We start from the raw sequence: 21,235 nt of genomic DNA, 5'->3' as shown, positions 1-21,235 counted from the left end.
TCGCGGTCTGGAGAATCGTGCTCGGGGTACTGGATAGATGGGCTTTAGTGAATATCCGCACACGAACTGATATACTTACTGCTTTCATAACCCTTGGCTCACCATGGACAGCCACCTTTACAACCGCGGAGTATTTGGGATCTCCTGAGGATTTGGAAGACCTCAAACTCCAGACGGACCGTTACCATACAACACAAGCATCTTGCTGAAAAAAACAGCCTGCCCTCCCGTATGGGACGGCATCCCAACCAAAGCTAACTGTATTAATTGGGCTATGGTACCTAAAACTATCGAATGGATTGCTTAGTGAATGTCCTGGAGAGATGAAGGTCTGATTCTTCTAAATCAAGGTGGCAAGCGGGAAGTCTGAAAAGGGAAATCGGGCCGCTTTCCTAATATGGATTCCCGACATTTCTCCGCAATCCCCAGATTATTATATATGTATATAAAGGCGTAGAAGGGGACAAGGGAAGTATTTTAAAAAGCCCCCCAAAAAAAATCACATGCAAGGCCGGTCAGAGACAGTGCACTATGTCTACACCAAAGCTATTCTCGAGATCGGCCGTCCGCGCGGCTTCTCAACTCACCAAGGCTGCGGGCGATATTTCAAGCGTCTTCCCGAGTTTGAGACCCGGTTACCAGCCAGAGCCGCTGCCCCCTCGATTCAAAGACCTGAAGCGGGAACTGTTCCATAGGCATGAAAATGCCTTGAAGAAGAGTTGGCAAAGACTGCTACCAAGTCTGGAAGAGGAGGTGCAGAAGATCAAGGAAAAAGGGAGCGAGGTAAGGGCTAGCGAGCAGACCAGTGACCATGTGTATCTTGACGCTAATACGAATGTAGATCATCCCTTCAGTTGAATATTCGGATGTTGTTTCTGGTAGGATTACCCCGGAAATGCTGGCGGAGATCCACCGTCGAGGAACAGTTGTTGTCAGAAATGTGATGCCTCGAGAAAAAGCCCTTGAATGGAAACAAAGGATCAAAGACTATGCAGCTGCCAACCAGGAACGAGTCAAGGCATTCCCTCCTGACTCGCCAGCAGTATACGAGCTGTACTGGACTCCATCACAAGCGGAAGCCAGAGCTCATCCCAACATGCTCGATACCCAGCGCTTTTTGCAGCGCCTCTGGCACTCATCAGACCCCAACACGCGTATATCTACTCGGAATCCACTGACCTATGCGGACCGACTTCGCATTCGACTACCCGGTGACAGCAAGTTCACACTGGGTCCTCACATTGACGGTGGCTCGCTGGAGCGGTGGGAGGACCCCGAGTATTCTCAGGTATACGCCAAAATCCTCGAAGGCAAATGGGAAGAATACGACCCCTGGGACGCGAAGCACCGCGTAACCGCGCAGATGGATTTGTATAACGGGGCTGGCGCCTGTTCCATGTTGAGATTCTTCCAAGGATGGCTGTCGATGTCCAAGACCGCTCCAGGAGAGGGAACATTGCATGTCTGTCCCATGCTGATCCACAGCACAGCCTATACTCTTCTGCGGCCATTCTTTGACACCAACACGTTGCAGCCAGCCATGGATGCTATGTTTCCAGGAGCTGACCCGGGCGCTTGCCAGGAATATAACCCTGTGACACACCCACACCTCGAGCTTGAAACAACCATGGTTTCTGTTCCAGAGGTAGAACCTGGTGACTACGTCGCCTGGCACTGCGACTCATTGCATTCTGTAGATAAGGAACACCACGGCAAGGACGATTCCAGTGTCCTTTACGTTCCTGCCACTCCCATGTGCGACATGAACGTCGACTACCTTGTCAAACAGCGCAAGGCGGCGCTTGCTTACTCGCCGCCTTGGGATTTCCCAGGAGCTGGCGGTCCGGGTGAGATCGGCTTTCACGGAGCCCTGGATTGGAATTCGCTCAAACTCGAGGGACTCCGTGCGATGGGAATGGGAAATCAGCCATGGGAGATCACAAACGACATGAGTAATGGAGAAAAGCAGGCCGTGGAGCTTGCAAACAAGGCATGCTTCGGACAGTGAAAATGCTGGCTATCATTTCCTAGCGTGTATCAATATTCCACCTTAAAATACATGCATTGGTTCAAAGATTCTCAGTAGAAGTTATTTAATTTGATTAATTGAGAGAAAGGAGACGGCTGGAGAAGGTGGTTGTACGGAGTACATACTTGTGCACTACATAAATAAGCTGGGCGAACTTGAGCTGGATTTCCATCACCGCCTGACAGCCGAGCATCTTGGAATCTTGCCGTAGCTATCAGTGTGTCTGCTGTCTGCAACAATCCCACCTCACCTCCGACTTTTGCTCCCCCTCCACCATTCGATGTTCGTTTGGGAGCATAGCTTGTAACAATGTGGCTACAGGCTGCGCTACTTCTGGTCGCATCGTGCGTTCCGTCGACATTCGCCATTTACCCCGATGAAATCGGTCATGTTGATTTCCACCATGCGCTATTAGGGGTCCCTTCATCGCAATCCACCTTCTTTCTCCAGCCTTCCTCCTCCTCGAATGCCGCATTACTTTATACTTTGTCCGAGAAATCGCTCCTTGGTGCGGTAAATCCGAAAGATGGATCCCTGGTATGGAGGCAGAACCTCTCGCGCCCCGCCGAAACCCCAGCCTTGTTACGTGCCTCCGGTGGCACGTATTCGGTGGTTGGTGCTCTAGGAGACTACGTTTCTTCCTGGAGATCTCTGGATGGGAAATTGATATGGGAAAATACGTTTATTGGCGAATCTATGGTGGACCTGGAACTCCTGGAGCTGGAAGATGCCTCGGCCGCGGCTTCGACCCGGGACACGATTGCACTTTCTGGAAGTACGGCAGGGTTTGTTCGGAGGCTGGATGGATCGACAGGGAAGGTCAAATGGGAGCATAAAGATGAAAGGTTTGCTTGGGTTTGCTTCGAGGCTATTTTACGGAATTGGGGTTGGCTAACGATTTCGGGTGATTAGTGGTGATACTCCCTTCCAGCTATCCTCCTCCTCGACTGATGTCTTCTACATCTCGCTACAATCGGTTTCAAAAGGCTATAAGATTAAAGTCACATCTCTGGATCTCTTGACTGGTCGGCAGACCCAGTCCCAGATTCTGAACTCCGAAAGCGATGTCTCCGGACCCGAGTCGGTTATCTTTGTCGGCGCCAACACTGCATCTCCATTGATTGCTTGGGTGGATAAATCATACAATACGCTAAAGGTCAACGTTATTGGGTCGAAGCAGGTAACAACGATCAACATCGATAACACCAGCGGTGAGGATATCAAAGCAATTCAAATCCATGCCCCGCACACCCTCAACGCCTTGCCACATTTCTTGGTTCAGTATGAGACCGAGTCTGGCTCCTGGGCTGAGGTGTATCACATCGATCTTAAGTCTGCTACCGTATCCAAAGCCTACAGCCTCCCATATCTCAAGGGATGGTCAGTTTTTGCTACTAGCACCAAAGATGCGAATGTTTACTTCACCCGGATCACCGACTCGGAGACAACGGTGGTGTCCTCTGCTTCTCACGGTATCCTAGGAAGATATTCTCAATCAACCCCCATTACGGATCGCGGTGTACATGCTGTTTCAGAGGTAGCCATGAAAGGTGACAGTGTAGCTGTCCGGTCGGCTCTTGTTTTGGCGTCCGGTGATTGGCAATTGATCCAGAACGGTGTCGTTGGGTGGACCAGATACGAAGCGCTGTCCGGTGCATTGGCCGCAAACTGGGCCGAGGTTGACGACCAGGAAGACCTAGCACACCAGTTGGAAGTTGAGGGCCACGGGAGCATCTACGGTGCCTATTTGCACCGTGTAAAGCGCCATGCGCGAGATCTCGAACACCTGCCGGACTGGCTGAAGGAGCTTCCTGGACGCATTCTTACCAGCTTCCTAACTGACGAAGTTTCAAACCTGGACGGTTTTGGAATTTCCAAGCCGGTCATCGTTGCTACCGATAACGGACGAGTCTATGCTCTCGATAGCGGAAACCATGGCGTCGTTTCCTGGAGTGCCAAGGCCGCTGAAGCCGATTCTTGGAATGTGAAGGCAATCGCAACGCAGCCTGGTGTTGCCACGGTGTATGTGGATGATGGTAGCTCTGTCACCTTGAACATAACCTCAGGAAAGATTATTAAACGCGCTCCTGCCACTCAGAAGCTTCGGTCCATTGCTGTCATCAAAGACGGCCCGTCTCCAGCTACTGTTGGCGTCCAAGAAAACGGCGAGCCTGTTGGAGCCCTTGACAGCGCCGGGTTCTTTGTAACCCAGGGTGGTGATGGACGTATATTGGGATGGAGCCCCAAGGACTCTCAATCGCCTGTCTGGGAATTCCTCCCTGCACCTGGCGAGAAGATTATCTCTGCCACTGCCCGGCCCCCTCACGACCCTGTCGCATCAATCGGCAAGGTTCTAGGGAACCGGTCAGTGCTATACAAGTATTTGACCCCCAATGCTGCCCTTATTACCGCTGTCGGTGAGACATCCGCCACATTCTATCTCTTGGACGCGATCACCGGACGGGTTCTCCACTCCAGCACACATAAGGGAGTCGACACCACGCAGCCCATCGCCTCCGCCATGTCCGAGAACTGGTTTGCATACTCTTTCTGGTCCGAGGGTCCCGATGCCTCCGACGCAAAGGGATACCAACTCGTCATCTCTGAGATGTACGAATCCTCGCTTCCCAACGACCGCGGCCCACTGGACTCTGCATCCAACTACTCTAGCCTCCACGACCTTCCCCTCCCACATGTAGTCTCTCAATCCTTCATCATTGCGGAACCCATCTCCCATATGGCTGTCACCCAAACTCGCCAGGGTATCACCACCCGACAGCTTCTCTGCACCCTACCCTCTTCTAATGCTATCGTTGGTATCCCCCGCCCCGTTCTGGACCCCCGCCGCCCCATCGGCCGAGACCCCACCTCCACAGAAGCCGAAGAGGGACTCATGAAGTACATCCCATTCCTCGACTTCGATGGCAGATGGTACCTCTCCCACGTACGCCAAGTAGCCGGCATCCAGAATGTACTTTCTGCCCCAACTCTCCTCGAGAGTACGAGTCTTGTTTTCGCGTTTGGAGGTGATATCTTCGCGACGCGAGCCACCCCCAGTCAGGCCTTTGATGTGCTAGACAAGGGATTCTCGAAGCTCCAGCTGCTCATGACGATTGTGGGGTTGTCTGTCGGTGTTATGATACTGGCACCCATGGTAATTATTACCTCCTTTTGTCTGCAACGAATTCTTGTTTAATCGCCTACTAACATTCTTACTTTGCGCAGGCCCGAAAGAAGAGAATTGACATGCTTTGGAAAACAAGGTAAACTCAGGTCAAATAGAGATGTGCATGAATTCATTTGATATTGTTAGGTCGTATTAATGTCTTAAAACTTCATAAATGTATTTACTTTGATTTTCCCACCAGTTGTAAACTTCACGTTGTTTATAGAAAGCACCTTTGAATGAAGTATAACTCTCCGTAGATCCGCTCGTTAGCATTCTGTATGATCCCTCATTCTGTCCTCCGGATAAATAGGTCTTACTAGTAGCCATCGCTTTTCCGTGGGATCTCGGAAATCTACCCCCGATTAGACACGGTATAAGTAGGGCATATCGTAATCCATGATCACTCGTATATAATGTGGCCTCATTCTTTAGCAGAACAATGCTCAACCCCCTCCAGATTCAAAGCCAAAACGCCAATGCCATGCCGTGTACATCCCAGAAACCATAAACTTCAGCCCGATTCCATCTCGTATTCATTTATTTAGCTTCCTCCACCTCCTCCTCCGCATCCTCCGCCGCCGCCGCCTCCGCATCCACTGGCTCCTCCATGTCCACCGCCGTGACCACCACCACCGCCGCCGCTATCTCCTCCTCCACCACCATATCCGGCTGTATAGTATGCCCCGCTGTCGGCGTAGTTGTTCCCGCGTCTTCTGCCTTTCTTTACTTTTCGACCGTATCCGATATTAGAGTTGGATTGGGTGTTGTATCGGATGTCCACTGGGCGGGACGGAACGGCGTATTGACGGTTTCGCGAGTCGTTGAAACACATTCTGAGGTGGAATGGAAGGGTACTGCTATATATCTATCTATCTATACCGATAGGTGGACGGATGGGTGGATGGGTGGATGGATGGATAGATATAGATGTAAAGTAGACACAAAAGTCAAGGCGAATAGATGGAGAAACGATACAATATTTATCAGGGTTCAGTGTCAACCAACAGCGATAGAATGAATTATATATAAGTTTGGTTGATAGAGACTGAATGAATAGAAAGAATGAGACCAACTCGGTAGGATGGATCCAACTTATATACCACATGAGCCCTCTCGCCTAACTTGAAAGAACATGAAGCAGAGTATAGTTACCACATACCATACTATACAGAGTGCTTTTTTACTATATTTCGCCCGGTTGTGGCTATGCCGGGCGCTGGATTACCTACAATAGAATAGGTAACTATCCGATCCGTACTCTAGTAATTAGGGCTGCCTGTTGAGTTTATGTACAGTACGTTGACTTTTACGGGGCGCGGTGAGTCATGAGACTGGGGAGCGCCGAATGAATACGAGAAGTAACTAACTAGGTGTATAGATGATTACATAGCGAGGCAAGGCGGATTTACTGTACACTACTTCGTATTTACTATACAGCTTCGTTTACATGGAGAGTTTCAACTCAATTAAAAGGGGAACCTTACTCTATACTCCGGAGGAGGTAGCAGCTAATCACAACCACCCAGTTCATACCTCAAGATTTCTAGTAATCCTTACGATTCATTCATGTCTGTTGTCCAAGTTGAACCTGCATGGTGTCTCCTTTATCCATGCCCAGCTCCCAAATCGGGATATGCCTAGATTACGTGAGCTTTATCTAGAGGTTTGTACATCTTTTGTAAAGCTTGATAGAGTCACTAAAGGTAGAAATCTGTTGATACCCCCGCCGAGAGCACAGCTTTACCTACTCTCCAGTATGGCCTCTTTTAATAATAACAGAATAATTAGAAACAAATACATTCTAGTTTAGTTTTCTTTCTCTGGGCCCATCACTACCCCGCAAATCCAAACCCGGCAATCTGTACAGCGTATAAAGCGAGGGAAAGAACCCCAGCTCGTGGGAAAGATGCACGTTTACAGGCCTCTCTCTCTCTCTCTCTCTCTCTATATATACATATCCTTCCAATATGGCTTTCTCCGTGCAAGGGAAATCAGCGGTCGTGACCGGAGCTGGATCTGGTGCGTTTGTTTGACTGACCACGCCACAGAAATCTATTAACAGTGGGACGTAGGGATTAACCTAAGCTTCGCCAAACTGCTTCTTGAGAATGGGTGCAATGTGCTCATAGCCGATCTGGCCCTTCGCCCAGAAGCCCAGGCCGTCGTCGACCACTATTCGAGCAAGTCCCCACGCGCCGTCTTCCAGAGAACAGACGTCACAGTGTGGGCGCAACTAGATGCAATGTTCGACATTGCCGAAAAGGAGTTCGGTGCGGTGGACATCGTTTGTCCCGGTGCAGGTGTCTACGAGGAAGTAGGTTTCCTCTCCATCCTAACCACACAAGACATAGTTAATCATAAGTGTTTCTTACGAAATGTAGCACTGGAGTAACTTTTGGTACCCTCCTGGAACTCCGGAAAGCCGGGATGCACCAGACGGCGGCCGATATGCCTTACTGGATATCAACCTGACCCATCCGATCCGGGTGACCCAACTTGCCATCTCGCACTTCCTGCGTCAAGGAACCAACCCCCAGCAACGGAAACATATCATCCATATCGCGAGCATTGCGGCCCAGATGCCCTTTATGGCCAGCCCGATGTATGTGGCGACAAAGCACGCTATTAGTGGCTTCGTCCGGTCCCTGGCCAAGCTCGATGGCAAGTCCGGTATTCGCGTGACGGCAGTAGCTCCTGGCTTGATCAAAACCCCTCTGTGGACTGATCACCCTGAGAAGATGAAGATGGTGGATGATGCGGACGAATGGGTTACTCCCGAAGAAGTAGCCACGGTGATGTTGGCTCTTGTCCAGCAGGAAAAGGTCAGCGAGATCATTGGCGACACTGAGGGCAACGGGACGCAATTTCCGATCAGTGGAGGAACTATCTTGGAAGTATCCAAGAAAGTAAGATCTGTGAGTCCATTCAATGATCCAGGTCCCAACGGAAGGGCAGGCAACACCGTGTCAATGTCCAGCCGTGTAGAGGACGAGATTTATGAAATGCTGGATCAGGGTGGCTGGGGGAAGACAAAAGGGGGTCCCTCCATGACTGAGTAGAGAAGAGCAGAGCAGACTAATTAATAAATGCCATGAGAAACATGACCGAAATAATTGTCAAATAGAAAACAAGTCCCCAGGTTGCATACCGTGTGAGATTAAAATTTGATGACGGCTGTTCTTCTTCCGCCTGTCTTAAAGACTTGCCAGCTGCAATTCCAATTCTTCTTTCTGGTCTTATCTTCCTTGTCTCACCCACACTCACTCCTCCCCTTCATCAATAATCTCTCCCTGGTTGGAGTGGAATGGGTATGATTATTATGTAGACCAGACCGTCCATTGTCGCTACTTGAGTCGCTCTCCATCGATCCTTATCAACGCCTCCGGTCGCATTTCTTCTCCCCGCTACAACCACACCACACTCACCACTACTACTACCACCACCACCACCGCCAAACATGTTGGACGATGAGGTTTCCGTCGGGGTTGGCCCGGTTGATGCCATCCGATCGGGCTCTAGAAGGTATATTCAATTGAATTTGTTCTATTCTGGGGTTATGTGTGATGGCTGACTGAAACCGTTCTGTTCTAGACGAGGAGCCAGAGGCAAGCAAAGTTTTGGAGGACAAGCAAGTTGGCTGAGTTGTGTGATTAATCTTGTCAATACGAGTAAGTAATCTACCCAGTGGGTATTTGACATGGAATTTGGTCATTCTAACGGATTGGTGGTTTAACTCAGTCATCGGTGCCGGAGTTCTTGCCATGCCTCTTGCCATTTCGCATATGGGAATCGTCCTCGGTATCTTCGTTATTCTATGGTCGGGGTTAACAGCTGGGTTTGGTCTTTACCTCCAATCCCTATGTGCGCAGTATCTTGAGCGAGGTTCTGCATCCTTCTTTGCCCTCTCACAGCTCACATATCCCAACGCCGCCGTGATTTTCGATGCCGCGATTGCGATCAAATGTTTTGGTGTCGGCGTTAGCTACCTGATTATCATTGGGGATTTGATGCCAGGGGTCGTTCAAGGCTTCGTGGGAGGAGAGACAGAATACGACTTTTTGGTGGATCGTCATTTTTGGGTGACAGCTTTCATGTATGAATATGCGGTGTCTGAAAGTGCAAAACGCCGTGGGTGCTGACTGCGGACAGGCTTATTATCATCCCGCTCTCCTACCTGCGGCGCCTTGATTCCCTGAAGTATACCAGCATCGCAGCCTTGATTTCTATGGGCTACTTGGTGATCTTGGTTGTCTATCACTTCATCAAAGGCGATACTCAAGCTGATCGAGGCCCGATTCGGGTGATTCACTGGGCAGGCGCCGTTCCCACTCTCAGCAGTTTCCCAGTAATCGTTTTTGCGTTTACATGCCATCAGAATGTGAGATCCTCCTATTTGTCACCACAGCAGCGACAATAATAGTTACTAATACCCGACGCGCAGATGTTCTCGATTTTGAATGAAATCGGCAATAATAGTCACTTTAGAACAACCGCTGTTGTGCTCGCCAGTATTGGAAGCTCTGCTACGACCTACATCCTCGTTGCGATCACCGGCTACCTATCTTTCGGAAACAGTGTCGGTGGAAATATCGTGGGCATGTACCCTCCAGGAGTATGGGCCACCATTGGCCGAGCCGCGATCGTTATTCTCGTCATGTTTTCGTACCCCCTCCAATGCCATCCGTGCAGGGCCTCGGTCGATGCAGTGCTGCGCTGGAGGCCCAAGCCCTCCCCAAGTGGCAACGAAAGCTCCCATCGACATCCCCTTTTAGGCCCACGGGGAACCCGATCACCAGAGCCCATGAGTGACCTCCGTTTCTCTGTCATAACCACATCGATTCTCATTCTGAGCTATATCGTCGCTATGACTGTCTCCTCTCTAGAGGCTGTTCTAGCCTACGTTGGTAGCACTGGAAGCACCAGCATCAGCTTCATTCTTCCCGGTATCTTTTATTACAAAATTTCTGCGCCAGATTCGCCAGCACACCAGCGTCTTATGAAGGAAGATGACGAGGCAGAAGATGGCTTGCTCTCTGAGAACAGCGACGACGAGATTAACGGCGGCAGCAGCCAGACTCGTCCTCTCACCGAGAGCGGTCTCTTGCGTCGTCACACGCGTGCATGGCGTAGAGACCTAATCCGGAAGTTGAGTCTGTGTCTAGTCATCTATGGAGTCATTGTGATGGTCGTATGCCTAATCACCAATTCTCTATTCCTCGCTTCCCATTAATGAATCCAACTTTTGGCTCCTGATACCTGATACGATTCTCGCACCATCATGAAAAATCGTCTTATTACCATACTCTCGTTCCTTTTTTTTCCTTTTTTTTTCTTTTTTTTTCTTTTTTTTTTTTTACTCTCCCTTTATTATATCACCTTCTTCAGGATTATCCTTTCTTTGATCACCTTTCTCGTCTCTTCTCCGTTTTATTTCTTTCTTCTTCCTTCCTCGGATTTTTTTTATAGAGCATCATCAGCCCTTTATATCAGCTTATACCATTGTAAAGGCGTTCAGGAATCATGCCACGCTATTAGTGATGATTTTGAACAGTTTGATATTCTTGGGATACAGAATATTTCTTTCTTATTGTTTTCTTTTTTTTTTTTTTTGTTTCTTCTTTCTTTTTGCACTAGTTAATTGGACGTTATTCTTTTTGTGGTTCTATTTTTATTTATTAGATTAACTAGTTAACTAGTTAACTAGTTAGGCTTACCAAGAGTATACCTAGATGATGCCTTTATTTCTTTCTTTCTCTCTTTCTTTCAAAAAAAAAAAAAAAATCTACGGCATGGATTCGTCATACCTTAAAAGAACTAGACTAGGGCTTAGATAAATATTGAGGGAAAGATGATTGATTGATTTCTTGAAATTCAAAACTACGAGATACAGATCCTCCATCTTGATAATCGAAGGTAGAAGAAAGCTGGGTTGGGCAGGCGTTAATACAAGTCACTCTGAGTGTTCAAAGAGAGTGGGCAAAAAAAAAAAAAAAAAAACACAAGAGCTGGGTCAGTCAGTCTGCGATATATATCTTTTACTTTGTCGCCGATTTACCCTCCCTTATAGGTTAGCGGATACCCCCCGACTTGGAGACGATAGCTTTAGTTATTGCTCTGGCTGTTGAGGATGCGCAGAATAGCCAGGAACAGGTTAAGAATGTCCAGGTAGAGCGAGATAGAGGCGGCGATCTCCTCCTCGACGTGGTAGTGGCGCATGACAAGCTGAGTGTCAACCAGGATATAGCCGGAGAAGATAAGGGCAGCGATACCGCCGTAGATGAGCTCCACGGTGCTGTTGAAGGGAAGCATGAAGGACACGAATCCAAAGAGAATCAAGAACCAAAGCGCGCCGAAGAGGTAGGGCATCCAGTTGGTGAAGTCATACTTGGTTTGGCATGCAAACAGAGTGAGGGCGACGAAGATGCCGAGAGTCAGGATGAGAGCTTGTACAACGATGCGGGCATCGTAAAATGAAGTCACCACGCTAATAGAGTAGGCTTCGAGGATGGTGAATGCAGAGAGGAACAGGAGGTTGGCCGGGTAGCTCTTGCGCTTCCAGTAGGTGACGAAGAGGAACCCGAGAGCCCCGAAGACGGAGACCATCATCAGCCAGAAGTTTGACTGAATCCAGTGTCGATAGCTATCGCTGAAGAAGGATATGGTGCTCATAACAGTTGTGAGGAGGAGCTGGACGGTACTGTAGGTATTAATGGCATGTTAGACTGTGGTTCTTGCTGGTTTTCCCAACGCTGCCAGTGCACTTACAGAATGGCGTATACTTTGCGGATAAACTGCATACGGATAGGCAGCGTGGCCTCCGCAACAGTACCGCCGAACTGTAACTCAAGTCAACATCCGTCTTACAGGCAAGGCAAGGGAATAGTCGCAACTTGACCCCAAAGGGGGGAACGTACCTTGAAGTCGTCTGGAACATTGTCGTCCTCAGTACGAGGTTCCTCTGCGGTTGCCTGATAAGAAGGCGGGGGCTGGGTGTATTCCCGGTCCTCTAAGGAGTCCCGCTGAGGAGCTGGCTCATATCTGGCATTTGCCGCCATGACGTTCAGAGGCTTCGAGCAACCTGATCAATCTAGGTGATAAAGTGTCTGGATGAAGCTTGATGGTAAGTGCTTGAGGAAGATAAGAGTCGCGGTGAGAAAACGCGATGGTTCAATTTCGAGGAGCCGGCCATGTGACATCGTGCAAGTGTACTATTCCTACTTAGGAAATATCTATATGATGTAAAAGACAGCAGCAATCAACAACCTCAAGTCTCGAAAAAGTAAGCAATTACACAGAACATAATGTTTCATTGATTAGCTACCCGGATGGGAATGTTTATATTTCAGAATAGCTAATGGGATCATGATCTTAAGATAATAATAAATGTCCGCCATAGCCCTCTCTTTTGTTAGGGCTGACTCCAAAATCTGCCTTCCCCAATCCTATGACCCATCAACCCACCTTTACAACACTCAGCAACCCAGGGATACCTTTGAAGAAGGGCCTAAATTACTATAAAACCCAGTAATATATATATTTTGGACTTATTATTATATATTCTGCCCCTCTTCCCCTTCTCTAACCATGTTTTAATGCGTGGCAAGTTAAGATAGAGATACTAACCCTTAACTACCTACCTAAAGGTATAGATATAGCCAATTTTATATAGCTATAGGAACCCTTATCCCCCTCTAACCTATATACTATAAAGAGATAGTAAGAAAAGAGTATTCTTTATATACCTTCTCTAGTCTATAAAGGTACTAGTACCTTAACTATTAATCCAGGCTCTATTATAAGGACCCTTCAGGATTACCTTGACAAGGAAGAATGCCAGGCAAAGATATATTATAAGATACTAGCTAAGCTAGCTATTATAGTAGATAAGCTTGTTAATATCTAAAAGAGTTAGGATAAGAGGGCCTATATAATAATAATCTATAATAGATTTATCTAGTTTATTATTATTAAGAATTATACTATTATAGATAATTATATACCTATATATATATATAGTTAGCCTATAACTATAATAGTATTAATAACCTTAGGCAAGATCTCTAGCAAGTCTATAGCCTGAGGGGCCATGTAGACCCTGAAAAACTTAAGGGGAGGACTTATACTAGCTAGGATATATAATATTAGGTAACTTATACTTAATTTAAATAGGACTATTCTTACTACTATAATAAAATTAGCCTGAAATAGATTAACTATATTAATAAATATTAGAGATAACTATAAAATTCTAATTACTTTATTAGGAAAGCTCCTTCTTACATGCCTTAAAACTTATATAATATATTAAGCCCTAGTAAAGTATATTCTAGAGCTTATAATTTTTAGTATAATATTTAGAATTAACCTAACTAGAATTAGGTAAGTAATTATTCTAAGTAACTTTATTACTTAGAACCTTCTAATAATAAAGAAGATAATAAATATTATAAAAAATATATTAGATATAATTAATATCTATATCTTATAGAAGTAGTATAATTATATAATATTTAAAATATCTAGTATAGTAATATTCTATAATAGTATATGCCTAGAAATAAATATATTAATAGTAGATAAAGTACTAGTATAAATAAGTATAAAGCTAGTTAATTACTACCTATTAAGATATAGGCTAGATATATAAATAGAGTATATAATCTAGATAATCTCCTTTTTAATATCTATTAGGAACTTTACTCTATTTAATAATAATTAATAATCCTAACTTATTAAGAAATAAGCCCCTATAAAATAATATAATTTAAATTATTAAGAATATTACTACTCCTTAAGATATATAAGATAGCCCTACTATACTTAGTATAATATACTAATTAAGGACTATACTAGGTTTATAGGGCTAAATTATAGTAACCCTTCTTATTATACTAATTATTTTAGATTATTTAAGATAGGGTATAAAAGCTACTTTATAATTTTATATAGAATTAATAGTTCCCTTATTAAATTATCTAAATAGGATCTAGTATATATTAGGTATTATAAGATATATACTTTCTAAAATATTTATAACTAGATAGTAGTAATAGCCTAGCTATATATAAAGATAGGTAGGGCCTAATTTTTAAACTCTTGCAAGTATGTGGTAGAAGTGCCCCTATAGCTAGATATAGATATAGAGGATTTCTAGATTATAAAATAGTATTTAGCCCAGGCTATTATATATATAGGTAATATAAATTTAAAAGAGCTCTTTATTTAGAGCCTCTATATTTTTTCAAGCCTTAAGTAGGTAGTAAGTATATAGACTCTAGAAGTAAAGACTAATACTAATAAATTATTTAATATCTAATATTAGGGAGACCTAGAATAAGATATAATAAAAACTATATAAAACAGGCCTAGTACTAGTAAAATCTTATAATTTACTAGGCTAATATTAGTAAATTAATATTAAATTATATTATAATTTTATAACTAGCCTATAAGTAGGGCTATACTATAGCCTATATATAAGAGTTATAGATAGGCTTAGGAATTAAAATATAGAATTATCTAGTATTTAAATATTACTCCCTAGTTAATAGCTAGAGAGACTAGGAAAGATAGATAAAAAAATAATCTAGAATATTTATATATATATACTAGAACTCTAGCCTAGGAATAGAGTAATATAAGCTAATTAAGAGCTAGGATCTACTCTAAATAATAGTAAATAATACCTAGGTACTAAATATATATTAAGAATTTATTATATATAAAATAATAGATTATATAATAATACTAGTTCTTATTCCTAATTATATTATAAAGGGTAACTTTAATATTATATATAATATCTTTAAGTCAGGGGTATAAAACCTTTACAGGGGAGAAAAGCTTATATAATAAATAATTAATAATAGAATAGGTTATATAGGGGAGCTAGGGATAGTTATTTATATAGTAAGATATATTCTAGATCTAATCTTCTCTAATATAGCCTTTATATATATAGAGGTCCACCCAGACCTATATTATAGCTTAGATTACTAGATATTAATTATTATAGTCCTGGGGTATATACCCATATCTTTAGAAAGATAATAACTTAAGATCCTAAATAGGGACCTAAAATAACTAGCAGGACTAGTATAGAATAGGATAATAGGTCTTCTAGATCTAGAGGGCTTACTAGATAATCTAGTACTAGACTAGTATATAGGGAATCTAGGAAAGATACTTTAGGAAGTTATTAAGATAGTTAGGAAATTCTCTAACCTAGGCTAAAGAGCTGCCCCCTAATAGATAATAGAGTATATAGATTCCTATAATAGATAGCTAGTAGAATTAAGTCTAGAGAGAAGAAAATACTTCTAGAATATAGTTTATAGAGCTAAATACTAATATTAGGTAGGCATTATTAATAAGATTAGTAATAATAAGGAGCTCTACTAGGTTATAGCCTAGTATAAACTAAAATTAAGGATAAAGATACTATCTCTCTAGGTAAATAGCTATATAATTAAGAATATTTAGAAGAAGGCTAAGATACTCTAGTAGGCTATCTTTAGATAATTTAATTTAGTAAATAACTTAGGGTTTAACCTTATAGCAAAAGCCTACTAGATTAGAGATAAGTACCTCCCCTAAGGAGAGAGGATATTAGAACAGAAGGTAAAAAAGAATATAATTAAGATAAATAATATCTTTCTTAAAATAGATATAGTTATAGTATAGGTTCTTAAAGCCTGCTAGAAGTATATAAATAAGATAATATATAAATTATATAATAAGTACCTGTAGCTAAGCTACTTCCTAGTATTATAAAAGGTAGTAGAGGTAGTTATATTTTTTAAAATAAATAAGTAAGATAAGATCTTCCCTAGATTCTAGAGATTAATTACCCTGCTATTAATAATTAGTAAAGGCTTGAAAAGAATAGTTATTTAGAAAATTATATATATAATATTTATATATAGAGTTCTAAGCCTATAATAATATAGTATACTTTTCTAGTATTTTACTATAAATCTAGTTATAGCTTATATATATAATATTAAAATAGCCCTTATCTAAAATAAGGAGGTAACTATAATTATAATAAATATACTAGGAATCTTTAATACTCTCTTATAATATAGGCTACTAAAATAAATAGTAGAGTAGGAATAGCTCTAGATCCTAGTTATTCTTATTAATAGCTTCCTAACTAGCAGGCTAGCTAGGATCTAGTTAGAAATAATACTAATTAAAGTAAATCTAGTATTCTATAAAATATTATAGGACTTACCTTTATTTCTAATTCTTTTTTTATTCTATATAATAAAACTACTCCTATAAGATATAACTCTCTACTTTAGGTATATAGATAATCTCTACCTAAGCTATATTATTTAGATACTAGAAGATAATTATAAGTAACTAGAAGTAAATATCTAGAGGGTACTAGTCTAGAGTAACTAAAATAAAATAGCCTTTATATTAGAAAAGCTAGAGATAATCTATATTATAAGAAAATAATATAATAAGATATCTAGTCTAAAAATTAATAATTATTTAATAATATAGCTTATTATAGAGGTACTAGAATAAAAGTAACTAGTACTTAGATAGCTAGGGATTTATTTTAATAGGTAGCTCTCCTAGAGAAGGTATATAGTAAAAAAAATAACTAAAATAAGGATAATAATGTAATATATATAAAATCTAGTAAGAATAATTTATAGCCTACTAGTAGCCTTACTATAGAAAGTAATTATTATTTATATTTTATCTAGCATACTCTATAGTATAAAAGCATAATATAAGGGCTATATAAAGTTAGGATAGTATATTTAAAATATAAAGATTAATATTTATTTAGACTAGCATGTAAATATACTAGAGAAGATCTTAACTCTAATTATTAGAAAGATTCTCCTAGTCTTCAAGATTATATTAATAGTAACCCTCTTTAGAGATACTAGCCTACTATTAGTAATAATAACCCTAAAAAAAGCATGCCTGTAGTTTATACTTTATCTTTAACTAGTAAATAAGAATAATTCTTTAATTAGAAAGATTAAGCCCCTATATATATAAAGAGACTATAAGATAGGCTTGCTTTAAAGACTAAAAATTAAGCTCTAGATAATAAGGGCCCTCCTTCTAGCTATTCTCTAGCTAACCCTAAACTAACTATATTATACTCTAGGATATATAATAGATTCTATAAGGGAGATTAGAAAGAAGGAGGTAGTAAAAGTCTTTAAAATATAATAAGAAATATTACTAGTAGAAAATATAATTATTTTTAGTAATAGGTTTAAGAGAAACTACTAGGGCTAGTATTATATAGGTTATAGATATATAATATATAGTAGATATAAGAAAGTTATATATAAAAAAATAGTTATTAATTTATAATTATATATATTTAATATAAAGACTATAGGGGCTCTTTAGGGCCTAGAGATAATTATTAAGAAGTTATTAGATACTAGTTATTACTAGCTATATATAAATAATACCTTAATAATATAATATAGTAGGGGGGAGACTATAATCTCCTTTTATTAAACTTTTTAAGTACTATATTATTTAATTAAGTAATATAAGATAGAGCTCTACTAGGCTCTAGGCTATAAAGGGATTAAAGATAATAAAAGAATAAATTAACTAGCTAGTTAAGGGGTCTTTTTTAAGGCTAGGGGCCTGGAATAGGGTTCCTTAGAGGTCATGCCTACTACTAGTAAAATTAGAATAATAGGTTGCTAACTTTATTAAGAGATATAAACTAATTAATAGGTAAAAGTATTTCTAAAATTATTAAGCTAATACTAGTAATAATAGATAAATAAGATAAAAATATATAAAGTAGCCTTATTTTTAAAATTATACCTTTAGTACCTAGATCTCTATTACTAGCTAATAATTAGATTCTTATATAAGAACTTTAGCTAGTACTATAAATATTTCTAATATAAAAATATTTAACTTATATATTCTTATAATAAGAATAAGAGCTCTAAATATCTAGTCCTTTATTATTATAGTAAGTAGCTCTTTACCTAGTAGCCCTAATAATCTTTATAGTCCCTAATAATTAAATATAAGGTAATTAGGTATCTAAAATAATTAAAACTTAAAAACTTTATTATACTCCTAGTTATTATAGAGTTTTATAAAGATATATATCTATATTAGAATAATCTAGGACTAAGATATCTTAAGTTAAAGGCTAATCTAGAATAAAGTAAAATATAAGGTCTAGAGTCTTATAATCTTCTTTAATAAATATTAAACTAATATTTATACTTTCTAATCCTCTTTTTTATTCTTATTATATTAAGTCCTTCTTTCTAGACTAACTAGTCTTACTCTATATTCTTATATATAAAGAAGGGCCTAGTACCTAAAAATACCTAGAATAGCCCTAGCAGCCCCTAATAGAGATTTCCCTATAGTAGTGGCCATATATTAGGATAATATAAGGATAAAGACCTCCCCTCCCTATATAAAGGTAGAGGCCCCTACTTATACTAGAATTACCTTCTAGAATAGCAAAAATATATATTATATTTACTTAAATAGATAGGTAGATAGATACACCTACTAGCTTAGCACACCCCTATACCCCTAGGGAGGTCAGGAGCCTCGGGCTCACGCCCGAGGATGCCATGTGGTGTTAAGCAATACAACAACAACAACAACAACAACAACCCATCAACCCTTCTTGTGCTTATCATAGATCATGAGATCCTCCTCCTCGTGTATCCAAACTGAAAAGAAAAGCCATAGATGACACCTCTAGCCTTCAAATCCTATATCATCTTAGCATCGGATAGAATACCACCTTTCATCTGGTTTTTCCCCCGCTTACGCTTAGGCTTCACAGTAATGCGGCCTTCTTCATCCTCCACGATGACTGCAAACATCTTAATAAGATTGATGATAGTGTCTCTTTCCTTCAAAACGTCTTCGCCCATGGTGCTTGTGATTTCCTCCGATTTCTTGCCTTGCAGTTCGAGCATGTATTCATCCATGGATTCTTCCACGATAATTTTGACACACTCCACCGCGCGAGTCTGTCCATGGCGAATAAGGCGACAGAAGGCCTGGTTTTGAACGGCCTCGTTCCACCACAGGTCAACAAGGATACATTTATTCGCTACCGTCATATCAAGTCCAAGGCCTCCAGTATGAAGACTGACAAGTAATATGGTGATTTCAGGTTTAGTTTGGAAGTCCTCAAGGTTCTTATTACAAGTTGCTATTCGTATCTTCCCGGTGATCTAAATACGGTCAGTTGATGCCCATGTTGTTAATGATCAATACAGTTAGTGATCACCTGATGCCCAGTCCCACCTGACACCTGATTTCCCCTCACTGACTATTTTTTTAATAATTTTTAATAACTTATATCTTAATTAATATAGATTTAATTAAAGCTATAATAGAAGTAATTAACTTGTTAAAGATTAATAATTTAATTAATTATATTAAGATTATAAAAGAGTTTGGTATTAATTAGATAATATTATTAAGATACTATTATAGAATATAGTATCTTAAAAATTACTAATATAAGTAATAGCAAGTTCTTATTAATTAATATAAAAAAGAATTAATAAACTATATTAATAAGCTTATTAAGTAAGGTCTCTTTATATTTTATAAAATATTTTAGAATTTTATAAAAAAAATTACTAGTAAGAAATCTAGAAAATACTAGCTTAAATACTTTATAAAGTATTATTAAGATAATCTTATTTTAACCTATATAATAATTATTAATATTATATAAAAATAAGTTAATTTTATATATAAATATATTCTATATTTTAAATTATTAAGCTAGAAAATATAGTAATATAAACTATAGCTAGAGAATATCTATAATATAAATAAGAAAGGATTTCTTATTAAAATACTAGTGTCACGGCGCGAAGCCATAGTACCTATCTAGTTAGATTCTGCCTTGACTATCCACCTTTATTCCTGTATTTAAGCTATATTATCCTTGATCCTGTTATAGCTCTTTAAGTTATATCCTATTTATTACCTGATACCTATTATTCTACTATTGTCAGGGAGCAGAGTCGGATTCAGATATTCATTAACTAGGAGCTAACTAGACAGAACCACAGAATAGTAGATATTAGGTAATAGACAGGATATAGCTTAAAGAGCTATAATAAGATTAAGAATAATATAGCTTAAATATAAGAATAAGAATAAATAATTAAAGTAAAATCTAATTAAATAAGTACTATAGTTTTATACTATAATAATATCCCCCTCCTTAGGATTAAGCTCTATTAAAACTAGGAAAGAATTAGTTAGGGCTTCTTAGAATAATAGAAATAATAATTATTTATTAATTAATAAGTATTTTCTAAATATTTAATAGGCTCTTTAGTTAGTTTATTATATTTAATTTATTTAATAATATATTATAATTTAGATTTACTATAATCTTAATAAATTTATTAAAAATTAAGAATTTTTTTAATTTCTTATTCTTTTAATTCTTCTATTTTAATAAGTAATAATAGATTAAAATATTAATTAAATAAAGAGTTATTAATAGTAAGATAAAGTAAAAATATATTAAATATAAAATAAATTTTTATATTTTTAAATAATTTAAATTTATAAATATATAAATTAATAATTTTCTTAATATAATATAGTTTAAAATTTTTCTAATTTAATTTTTTTTATAAGTAAAGTATTTAAATATTATAGATATCTAGCTAGATTTCTTACTTTATAATATAATAATATATAGATTATTTTTAGTAATTAATTTATATTTTATAATAAGCTTAAGTAAATAAAATCTTAATATAAATAAATTTATAAATTTTATATATAATATTAATAAATTTCTTAATATTTTTCTTAATAAAGTAGATAATAAAGTAACTTAATTTAAATTTTAATATTAAATAAAATCTATAATTAGCTATAAATAATAATATTTCTATAGATTTAGAATAAATAAAATTAGTAATAAATTTAATTATTAGTAATTATTTAAATTAATTATCTTATAAATATAATATATATACTTATAAATATTATTCTAAAATAATATTAATATATTT

At 39.2% G+C, this 21,235-nt stretch overlaps 6 protein-coding genes across 6 annotated transcripts; 2 read left to right on the top strand and 4 right to left on the bottom strand.

Moving 5' to 3' along the window:
* Positions 1–306: 306 nt before the first annotated feature.
* Positions 307–5,296, top strand: P175DRAFT_0514077 (uncharacterized protein; the record flags this gene model as incomplete). Its single annotated transcript, XM_040898788.1, has 5 exons — positions 307–783; positions 842–1,972; positions 2,351–2,874; positions 2,942–5,183; positions 5,255–5,296. The coding sequence occupies exons 1-5, from the start codon at positions 532–534 to the stop codon at positions 5,294–5,296; spliced, it is 4,191 nt and encodes a 1,396-aa protein (XP_040756718.1). The 5' UTR covers positions 307–531.
* On the bottom strand, positions 5,257–6,456 carry P175DRAFT_0498444 (uncharacterized protein). The gene has a single exon (XM_040896501.1). It carries the CDS (start codon positions 6,028–6,030, stop codon positions 5,740–5,742), a length of 291 nt encoding a protein of 96 aa, XP_040756716.1. The 5' UTR covers positions 6,031–6,456; the 3' UTR covers positions 5,257–5,739.
* Positions 5,736–6,456, bottom strand: P175DRAFT_0554571 (uncharacterized protein). The gene is made up of 2 exons (XM_040900566.1): positions 5,926–6,456; positions 5,736–5,867 (listed from the first exon to the last, which is right to left on the bottom strand). The coding sequence occupies exon 1, from the start codon at positions 6,301–6,303 to the stop codon at positions 6,064–6,066; it is 240 nt and encodes a 79-aa protein (XP_040756717.1). The 5' UTR covers positions 6,304–6,456; the 3' UTR covers positions 5,736–5,867; positions 5,926–6,063.
* A 653-nt stretch (positions 6,457–7,109) lies between these two features.
* P175DRAFT_0451961 (putative amino acid transporter) lies at positions 7,110–10,574 on the top strand. The gene is made up of 7 exons (XM_040894505.1): positions 7,110–7,217; positions 7,271–7,512; positions 7,580–8,253; positions 8,790–8,866; positions 8,937–9,291; positions 9,348–9,576; positions 9,640–10,574. The coding sequence occupies exons 1-7, from the start codon at positions 7,166–7,168 to the stop codon at positions 10,426–10,428; spliced, it is 2,418 nt and encodes an 805-aa protein (XP_040756715.1). The 5' UTR covers positions 7,110–7,165; the 3' UTR covers positions 10,429–10,574.
* A 604-nt stretch (positions 10,575–11,178) lies between these two features.
* P175DRAFT_0498437 (Bax inhibitor-1 family protein) lies at positions 11,179–12,298 on the bottom strand. Its single transcript, XM_040896500.1, has 3 exons — positions 12,113–12,298; positions 11,964–12,034; positions 11,179–11,895 (listed from the first exon to the last, which is right to left on the bottom strand). Exons 1-3 carry the CDS (start codon positions 12,251–12,253, stop codon positions 11,301–11,303), a joined length of 807 nt encoding a protein of 268 aa, XP_040756714.1. The 5' UTR covers positions 12,254–12,298; the 3' UTR covers positions 11,179–11,300.
* Positions 12,299–18,685: 6,387 nt separating this feature from the next.
* P175DRAFT_0554567 (uncharacterized protein) lies at positions 18,686–19,400 on the bottom strand. Its single transcript, XM_040900565.1, has 2 exons — positions 19,006–19,400; positions 18,686–18,946 (listed from the first exon to the last, which is right to left on the bottom strand). Exons 1-2 carry the CDS (start codon positions 19,301–19,303, stop codon positions 18,933–18,935), a joined length of 312 nt encoding a protein of 103 aa, XP_040756713.1. The 5' UTR covers positions 19,304–19,400; the 3' UTR covers positions 18,686–18,932.
* Between the last annotated feature and the right edge of the window lie 1,835 nt (positions 19,401–21,235).

Source organism: Aspergillus ochraceoroseus (assembly GCF_002846915.1).
Source record: "Aspergillus ochraceoroseus IBT 24754 chromosome Unknown P175scaffold_1, whole genome shotgun sequence".
Classification (NCBI taxonomy): Eukaryota; Fungi; Ascomycota; class Eurotiomycetes; order Eurotiales; family Aspergillaceae; genus Aspergillus; species Aspergillus ochraceoroseus.
The sequence above is the reverse complement of the archived record's forward strand: the minus strand, read 5'-3'. Positions and strand labels throughout refer to the sequence as shown.

Coding starts and splice junctions, on each gene's coding strand:
- P175DRAFT_0498444 (XM_040896501.1), bottom strand. CDS start 6,030: ATGTGTTTCAACGACTCGCGAAACCGTCAATACGCCGTTCCGTCCCGC.
- P175DRAFT_0554571 (XM_040900566.1), bottom strand. CDS start 6,303: ATGTGGTATATAAGTTGGATCCATCCTACCGAGTTGGTCTCATTCTTT.
- P175DRAFT_0451961 (XM_040894505.1), top strand. CDS start 7,166: ATGGCTTTCTCCGTGCAAGGGAAATCAGCGGTCGTGACCGGAGCTGGA. Junction 7,513..7,579: donor GTGCAGGTGTCTACGAGGAA/GTAGGTTTCCTC, acceptor TACGAAATGTAG/CACTGGAGTAACTTTTGGTA. Junction 8,867..8,936: donor GATTAATCTTGTCAATACGA/GTAAGTAATCTA, acceptor GGTTTAACTCAG/TCATCGGTGCCGGAGTTCTT.
- P175DRAFT_0498437 (XM_040896500.1), bottom strand. CDS start 12,253: ATGGCGGCAAATGCCAGATATGAGCCAGCTCCTCAGCGGGACTCCTTA. Junction 12,035..12,112: donor ATGTTCCAGACGACTTCAAG/GTACGTTCCCCC, acceptor CTTGAGTTACAG/TTCGGCGGTACTGTTGCGGA. Junction 11,896..11,963: donor CGCAAAGTATACGCCATTCT/GTAAGTGCACTG, acceptor TAATACCTACAG/TACCGTCCAGCTCCTCCTCA.
- P175DRAFT_0554567 (XM_040900565.1), bottom strand. CDS start 19,303: ATGACGGTAGCGAATAAATGTATCCTTGTTGACCTGTGGTGGAACGAG.